The sequence below is a fragment of the Triticum dicoccoides genome, chromosome 1A (assembly GCF_002162155.2).
Source record: "Triticum dicoccoides isolate Atlit2015 ecotype Zavitan chromosome 1A, WEW_v2.0, whole genome shotgun sequence".
NCBI classification, from domain to species: Eukaryota; Viridiplantae; Streptophyta; class Magnoliopsida; order Poales; family Poaceae; genus Triticum; species Triticum dicoccoides.
The window spans coordinates 228,581,854-228,591,290 of NC_041380.1; the positions used below are offsets into that span (position 1 = coordinate 228,581,854).

At 43.9% G+C, this 9,437-nt stretch overlaps 1 protein-coding gene across 1 annotated transcript; it reads right to left on the reverse strand.

Moving 5' to 3' along the window:
- Positions 1-6,183: 6,183 nt before the first annotated feature.
- Positions 6,184-9,431, reverse strand: LOC119267157 (protein ACTIVITY OF BC1 COMPLEX KINASE 3, chloroplastic-like). Its single transcript, XM_037548500.1, has 7 exons — positions 9,111-9,431; positions 8,768-9,001; positions 8,009-8,344; positions 7,249-7,804; positions 6,976-7,162; positions 6,509-6,875; positions 6,184-6,426 (listed from the first exon to the last, which is right to left on the reverse strand). The coding sequence occupies exons 1-7, from the start codon at positions 9,411-9,413 to the stop codon at positions 6,298-6,300; spliced, it is 2,112 nt and encodes a 703-aa protein (XP_037404397.1). The 5' UTR covers positions 9,414-9,431; the 3' UTR covers positions 6,184-6,297.
- Positions 9,432-9,437: the final 6 nt, after the last annotated feature.

The following is a 9,437-nucleotide window of genomic DNA, read 5'->3' on the forward strand; positions in this document are numbered from 1 at the left end:
GTAACTCCCAAAATCCTGAGAAATTAGGAAGTACTAGACAGTTTGTTTATTAATCCTCTGCAAAAAGAATTAGTATTTTATCGCGCTTCTGTTAAAAATAGAAACTAATCTGCTAGGCGCAAAAGTTTCTGTTTTTCAGCAGGATCAAATCAACTATCACCGTAAGCTATCCCAAAGGTCTTACTTTAAAACATAAAACCACATCTAAACAGAGGCTACATGAATTATTTATTGAAAAACAGAACCTAAAAAGCAAAAACAAAAATAAAATTGGGTTGCCTCCCAACAAGTGCTATTGTTTAACGGCCCTAGCTAGGCATAAAACACGAATAGATCTAAATATAATCATAATAATGACAAGGCAAATCTCGAAAACTCATCTCATACTCCCTTCGTTCAGCAGCAAGTTTTCTTTGAGGCAAACAAAAGTAATCAAAAGGGCTAAATTTAATGGGATAAGAGTCCCCAAGATCGATTTCGGGAGGAATTGACTCCTCCTTCGGCCCTTCATATTGTATGACCAACTCACCATTATAAGCATTCTTTTGCCAAAAAGTCATGAGCTTGTGCCCAAGAGAGAAACCCAATATGTTGCTTTGAATAGCAAAATCATCATTAAGCTTAGAAATCTTATTGACTAAAACATCGGTAGGAACCCTCTTTCTTAAATTTTTGTTATAAGTAACATGATCTAAAGACCGTAAACACATTATATCCTCTTGATTGAAGAGAATTCCTTCTATGGGAGGACGGCCACCATCTACTTTATAATGAGCGAAAATTTCACTAGCTTCTTTCATAATAAATCTAAACTCATGAGCTAGGAATATAGTAGCGGCGTGCTTAACAGAAGAATGCTCAATATTAGAAAACTCTAGAAAAATCCTTTGTATGGAGGATAGATCCACCCATAGTGGGGAGTGCACCGGCATAAGTAAAGAAATCTTGAATAACCCCTTTTCCAATAATATTTCCACTACCTATGAGGAATTTCTTAGCATGCATTTCTTCATGAGGATCAGAATTAACAAAAGTATCAAGGTTTCCCCCATCCTTACTACCATCCTTTTCAGCGCTAACCTCCCCAGTTTCAGACATGATGGTGGAAAATGAGAAAATGGAGAAGACGAACGAAAAAAGGGCGAAGAAAAAGCGAATCTTTTCGAAAATCATTTTAGAAGTGAGGGAGAGGAAAACGAGAGGCAAATGGCGAATAATGTAATGCGAGGGATGAGAGTTTATGATGGGTACTTGGTATGTCTCGGCTTGGCATAGATCTCCCCGGCAACGGCGCCAGAAATTCTTCCTACTACCTCTTGAGCTTGCGTTGGTTTTTCCCTTGAAGAGGAAAGGGTGATGCAGCAAAGTAGAGTAAGTATTTCCCTCAGTTTTGAGAACCAAGGTATCAATCCAGTAGGAGACAACGCAACAACCCACCGAATACCTGCACAAACAAACACCAACTTGCATCCAACGCGATAAAGGGGTTGCCAATCCCTTCACGGTTATTTGCAAAGTGAGATATGATATAGATGGATAAGCGGTAAAGTAATATTTTTGGTATTTTTGGTTTATGGAACGGAAAGTAAAAGATTGCAAAGAAAGTAAATCGGAAACTAAAGTTGTAGATCGGAAACTTATATGATGGAAAATAGACCCGGGGGCCATAGGTTTCACTAGACGCTTCTCTTAAAGATAGAAATTATTAGGGTGGGTGAACAAATTACTGCCAAGCAATTGATAGAAAAGCGCAAAGTTATGACGATATATAAGGAAATGATCATGAATATAGGCATCACGTCTGTGTCAAGTAGATCGAAACGATTCTGCATCTACTACTATTACTCCACACATCGACCGACTCATGTCTGCATCTAGAGTATTAAGTTCATAAGAACAGAGTAATGCATTAAGTAAGATGACATGATGTAGCGGGATTAACTCAAGAAATATGATGAAAACCCATCTTGTTATCCTCGATGGCAACAATACAATATGTGCCTTGCTGCCCCTACTATCACTGGGAAAGGACACCGCAAGATTGAACCCAAGGCTAAGCACTTCTCCCATTGCAAGAAAAACCAATCTATTTGGCCAAACCAAACCAATAATTCGAAGATACTTGCGAAGATATCAAATCATGCATATAAGAATTTAGAGGAGATTCAAATAATATTCATAGATAAGCTGATCATAAATCCATAATTCATCGGATATCGGCAAACACCCCGCAAAAGAGTATTACATCGAATAGATCTTCAAGAGGAGAACATGGTATTGAGAATCAAAGAGAGAGAGAGAAGTCATCTAGCTACTAGCTATGGACCCGTAGGTCTGTGGTAAACTACTCACGCTTCATCGAAGAGGCAATGATGTTGATGTAGAAGCACTTCGTGATTGAATCCCCCTCCGACAGGATTACGGAAAAGGTCCCTAGATGGGATCTCACGGGTACAGAAGGTTGCGGTGGTGGAAAAGTGGTTTCGTGGCTCCCCCAGAAGTTTTCGGGGTATATGAGAATATATAGGAGGAAGATCTAGGTCAGGGGGTCACCGCGGGGCCCACAAGGTCGAGGGGCGCGCCCTACCCCCCTGTGCGCGCCCTCCACCCTTGTGGCCGCCTCGTGGCTCTTCTGACTTGCACTCCAAGTCTCCTGGGTGTCTTCTGGTCCAAGAAAAATCATCGCGGAAGTTTTATTTCATTTGGACTCCGTTTGCTATTCCTTTTCTGCGAAACTCTAAAACAAGGAAAAACAGAAAGTGGCACTGGGCTCTAGGTTAACAGGTTAGTCCCAAAAATTATATAAAATAGCATATTAATGCATATAAAACATCCAAAGCAGATAATATAATAGCATGGAATAATAAAAAATTATAGATACATTGGAGACGTATCATTGAGTACCTCATGTACTCATCCCTTACTATTTTCCCTCCAAACTGTGAGTATTTGGAGAAGCTGCCAGAGGATCCCAATGTTTCTGGAGAGTACTTCTACGAGGAGCCAGACCTTTTCGGGGGAGTCGAAGGAATTGACTACATCATCTCTTACGGAGCTGACAACGAAGGAGAAGGATCAGAGCAGCAACAACAACAAGAGTAGTGTAGAATAGTGGTAGCAACGAGCTTGATCATGTGTGACATGATCTAAACCAAATAAGTGATCGCAAGATCAATAGTGGTACCCCGCATTTTGGTACCAGTAGTTTGAATCGTTTCAACGTTGGATCTTTGTTTGAATAAAGGTTGTAATATAATGATGGTTTGGACCCGCTATGTTTTTGTTGTGCACTCTGAGGGATATAAGGTTCATGAGACGGTGTCTTATGGGTGTTATATCAATGACAGGCATACTACAGCATGAAGTGGTATGTTGGGTCACCATAATATGTGTCTTAACTTTGTACTAACTTTAGTACAAAATTATACTAAAGTTGAGACACTTATTTTGAGATAAAGGAAATATTAAACAAAAATGTATGGAAATCCATTTCATGAGGAATCTAATCATACCGATTTGATATTATAAATTTTAATTTATTTCTCTACAAATTTTATCAAACTTAAAAGGTTTGAGTTTTCAAAAAATTAATGCACAATATATTTTAAACAAAGTGAGTATTTTTTAAGGAACCCAACAATGCTAATGGCGCAGCAAAGCGCACCCAACCCTTTTAGTATGGATTATAGATGCTCTTATTTGGTCCACCCACCACAGCATGCTGACATGCAGGGTTCCCATGAAAATAAATCATTGGGTTATAGACTGAAAAAATCATATGGGTTGTTCATCGAGGGGTGGGGAACATCGATCTGTATCCGTATTTAAGGTTACACCGGTCGGTTAGTCACTGGCATGTGGGTCATAGCCACGTAAGCACACAATACATGATGACAAGTTATGTGACCACTTACGAATTTTACAAGTTCTGAAACTAAACTGAACATCGAACGCAAATTCTATCCACTGATATTGAGTCAGAACTATATAAAGCTACTACCCTTAGACAACATTTGAAGTTGTAATGTAGAGAAATCCTCTACCTTTTTTCTCTTTAAGAAAAAGTGAACTTGGAATGTGCCATCGAATACTCCCTCCGTTCACAAATATAATATGTTTTGAATATTTCAATATGAAATATATATAAACTGAAATGATTGAACAAGCACACTAAAACATGTCTATATACATACCATTTAGAAACTAGGGAGGGACTACAAACTTATGTCCTTAGCATGGTTTATTATTGTGTTATCAAAATGGCGACTAATCTGCGCCGGCCCAACCGTTCGGCCGGTCGCGTCGGAGCCATCGGATTTGAGCCGCGTGGGCCATTGGATCCAGCAAAAAATAAACTGTTTGCCTCCCGCAACTTCTTCTTCCTCTCGCTGGAATCGCATCTCCCGCTCGGTGCGTGCCTCATCTCCCCTCCGGTGGCCGTCCTCGTTGCCAGTCCCCACCCACGCCGGCCGTCCTCATCGCCGGTCCCCATCCTTGCCGACCGTCCTCGTCATCGGTCCTCACCTTCGCCGGCCGTCCTCGTCGCCGCCTTGACCCATGAAACAGTCGCACCTGCGGTTGTGCGGTTGCGGCTCTCAGCACCGATGGGTGTAGCTCAGGTTGTAGCTCCGTCGCCGCCCCTCGCCGCAGCCCTGCCTCCATGGCCATGCCCAACCATCACTTTCTCCTTCGTCATCCATGTGCAAATATATTTTGCTTCACCCATTGTTCATTTTTGCTACGACCGATGACGGGAATTGCTACAACCATTCATGTCGACAGTCACGGCGGCGACAACGGTTTGCTTCAACCTTCATCGGGTTTTTGTCGGGAGTAGCAACACGTGGCACCGGTTGTAGCTTTTCCCACTGTCGATTGCAGCAAAAAATCGCATGCAGCTCCAACCGGTGAAGGTCGCAGCTCCGGCGAAGGAGTGCCACCATTGCATCAACGGTGAGGTACTGGTTCTAGCTTTTTGTCGCCGGGTTAAAGCTTTTCAAAAGTAGGGTTGAAGCTTTTCATGTCAACGATTGCAACTTTTTTGTTGTGTACTCACGGGTTGAAGCTGCCTACAAAGCCAGTTGAAGTTTTTGATAAAACCGGTTGAAGCTTTCCAAAATGATGGTTGTAGATTTTTTTTTTCATAGCGGTGGGTTGAAACTTCTCTACTCCACCGTTTGAAGCCTTTTCAAATACGGGTTGAAGCTTTCACATGAACTATTGAAGCTTTTTTCAATTGTATGGGGGTCCGTCGAAGCTTTTTCAAACTATAGTTGAAGCTTTCGTATAAACGATTGTAGCGTTTTTTCAGTGCATGGTGTCTTGTTGAAGCTTTATATACCGCTGGTTGAATCTTTCGAATCGAACGGTCGTAGCTTTTTTGGTCGTCGGTTGCAACATCGGTGGAGGAGCAAAAATGCTTTCAATTTCGTTTGGAAGAAGATGGTTGCAGCAACAGGGAGAGGAGGTCGCGCCGCCGTGCTAGTAGCATCTCCGGTGGACAGTTCCAGCAGCTCTCGGATAGCTTATCCATGGCGGCTTCCAACTCCGGCTCGCCGGGGCGGAAGGAACCTGCAGCCGCGGGCAGTGGAAAGAAGTGGGCATGGCACTGATGTTGAAGGTATGGACCTGCGCGGGATTGGGGCTAGCTGGCGGTGAGATCTGAAGGAGGAAGAGGAAGGGCATGGCCACCCCCATGCGTGGACGCAGCTGAGAGAGAATTTAGGAGGAAGGGGATCGAGAGGAAGAAGATAAGGCAGGGGCAGGTGAGTCGCGCGAGGCGTACGATGGCCTCAATCGCGTGGGACCGGCCGAAAGTTTCGGCGGCCGACCCATAGAAACGTTTCCCTATCAAAATCGCTAGTTGAACTCCACTAGGTACTACCTCAGCGATGCTACATCTACGTAAAACACAAACGTGAATTAACGTAAACAGCAACGCGGTGAGCTGGGATTGGAGAGAGGGGGGAAGGGGCCCACCCCCGGTTAAAATCAGGGGGGAGAGAATTTTGTTTAGGCAAGTTACATAAGGTTTCGTAAGTGTTTACGTAGATGTAGCATTATTGGGTACTACCTATACGTTACTTTCTTAAACTCTTGGTACACGATATCAAGCAGTAAAAGGAAAAGACATACTAATGCGTTGCATCTGAACATCACATTAAAATAGAACAGACGCTGACGTTAGGGGATGTTTATCTACTGATTACGAATTATAGTTGCTTTTCTTTTTTCCTTTTGGTGCAGAAAGTATCGTGTCAATTTACATGGTTTAGTGTGAGCCTATCTACAAAGATTCTAAGAAGATCCAGGAACAGGTGCAGGTGGGATCCTGAGCAGCTGCTGCAGCAAGCGGGCTGCAAGGCGCTGCGAGACACCTCCAGCAATACGAGAACCAAACACACGGGCTTCACGCTCTTGTAGCACCTGAGATGTAAAAAATGCTATGAGTTGCAGAGTTGTCAATAGCTGTTGAAATACATATAAAAGGAATGAAGCAGCAGTGTACCTGTACAATTGGCTGCAAAAGACTTGGATCAAAGGTATCAGAGGATCTCAAAAGACCCCATATTCTGAGAACAGTGTCTCGTAGCTCCAACATTTGTTCCCGCTCAACATCACTTATCTTAAATGGTCCAGCTGGATTGCCATTGGATATTAATGGCTTCAAAAATTCTGGAGCTGCGTTGTATGAATCAATCAGTGTTCCGAAGGTGATGGCTTCTGTGACACGAACCGCTTCTTTCACAACTAGCACTCTTAAATTCTCTCCATCTGGACCAAGTAGAAGTTTCAAAACCGGTTGTAGAGCATCCTTCGCTACAAACTCTCTATCCTGGCGTCCTTGAACAAGAAGATTTTCAAGCCTATTCCACCTGCAGCAAAGCAAAAGGTGATTCTCAAGACTATCGTAAGAGGATGGTTGTTGGTACAAGCAATATATAATATGCAGAAGCTAGCAGAATAAGTACTTGCCTGAATTTTTCATCCTTGAAGAGCAGCTCAATCAGAGCATCTCTGAGATATGGATTGGGATCTGTGAGTAATCTTTTAGCAAAGTAAGGATATGAGGCAGCAAGCACCTTAAAATTAGGATCAGCATAGAGCGCCAGACCTTCCAGCACAGTGAGTGATCGCAGTATCAACGCATAGTAGGCCGGTACTAGATTTGAATAGGCAAGAATTATATCACTGTCTCAGCAAAATTGAGATGTAACCTCATAATACTTAAAACAAAGTAAGACTTACCATTGAATGGGTACTGATAAAGAACAGCGCCTAATCCATCAACTATGGTTTTAAAGTTTAGCTCACTCACTGTTGAATCCAAAGCATCATCAAAAAAATTCTTGAGGGCAGGTACGATTGGGGATACATCCACTTCAGGTTTCAGAAAATCAAGTGCATAATAATCACGAGCCATCGCTTCATAATCCCGATTGACCATGTGAACGACATGCCCTATGATGGCTACCCTTGCATCCTCTGGGGTTTCACTCATCATGCCAAAATCAAGAAAAGCAAGCTTCCCTTCAGGTGTTGCCAAAATATTACCAGGATGCGGGTCAGCATGAAAGTAACCATACTCTAGTAGCTGCCTTAGGCTACACTGTATACCAATGTTTACCAAGTCCAGGACCTTCAAGCCTTGGCCTTCAATGGCAGCTTGTTGATTAAGCTTTACACCCTCAATCCATTCCATTGTCAGTACCTTTGCACTTGTGTAATCCCAAAATATATCAGGGACCAATATGTCTTGCTTGTCAGCATATAATTTTTTAAACCTTCGTGCGTTTTGGCCTTCCTGCATTCATTATTTTTTAACACGATTAGTAACAAATAAAAACATACAATCAGGACACATGATAGCATTTGATTCTGCTGACTCAGCAATCTATGTTGTATGTATTCCTCTTGATTCTATTTTACTCATTTTTTTAGCATTTACAGGTACAGTTGATATGTAGGCTATACTTGTATTAATAGAATATACGCAAAGACAAAGTACCTGGACATAATTAAGCTCTTGGAAAACTCTTCGGGCAAATTCATCTATCAGAGCAACTGCATCAGTAGTTATAATGTCGACATACTTATTTATTAGAAAACCAAGTCCCCTCAGTAGGTAAAAATCACGACCTATGGTATCCTCGATGCCAGGTCTTTGCACCTTGACAGCTACCAACTGCTCAGAGTATTTCAACCGTGCCTTGTAAACTTGACCTAAACTTGCTGCAGCTATCGGTGAAGGTGACATTGCTGAGTACATTGAATCAAGAGGAAAGCCAAGCTCCCTCTCGATACAGGCAAATGCCTCTTCATCTGGAAATGTGGGGAGAGAATCCTGCAAGACAGCTTCGTGTCAACCATTTGGGAAAACATTATAGCAGTGATAGAAGTAATGCCCCAAGGTTATCAGGAAATATCCCCAAATGGTGAAGTCTAGGTGGTACCGGTGACTTCCATATTCGAATCAATAACCATTTTGGAAATCATCTAGCCACTTCAAAACAATAAGAACCGTGTGATGGAAGGAAAACCTGGTGAATGGTTATCGGATTGGACTGAGTAACTAATTATTCACCTCATAAGTAATTAACAGGATAGTAGTGGTCCATTCTTGTTCCTTAAAATAACACGTCTATCTTAAAAGAACTTAAACAGGGATTAACCATATCTGACCGCAAGAAAGCAAGAATTGTTCAGTACTTTCCCAACAATAGTTTCGTATCATGAGCACTGAAAACCGGCAAGAAAGAAGGTCCACCTGCAGCTCGGAGAGCTCCTCGAGATACTCAGTCGGGCAGAGGTCAGGCCGCGTGGACAAACCCTGCCCAATCTTGACGAACGTCGGGCCAAGCCTTGTCAGTACAGTTCGCAGCTCGACCGCCCTGGCACGCCTCTTCGCTGACGAGGACGACTCCCCCCTCTGCTGGTCGAGCAGCAGCTTTAGCCCGAATGCCCCCAGCTTCGAGAGCACCTCCGCCGCTCTCATTGCCACCTAATTACACAGCAGGCAATGCACACCACATATGTCAGATTCTGAGAGCCTCGGCTGCTGCCCTTACATCGAGGTTAAAGTATGCTTGGAGATTGGGTCCAGGATTTGCCTGGAAAGGTTGGGAGCCGTAGCGGTAGGCGAGTAGCTCGGGGGTGTAGACGGTGGCGGCAGCGGCTCGGGTCATGGCGCGGGACTCGGCCTGCAGGTCCTCTGCGCGGTCGCGGGCGAGGGATGGTACTACGGGAGGCGAGGCGCGCGGGGAAGGGCGGGGAGAGAGCTGGATGGAGAGGTCGGGGGACGGGAGCGCCGCAGTGGATGCAGCGCGGAGGAGGGACGGGCGGCGGCGGAGGCGGCGCGGGTACGACGGAAGAGAGAAGGACACGGCGGCCGTCGCTGACGTGGATGCCGCCATGACCGGCGGCGTGTGTGTGTGTGT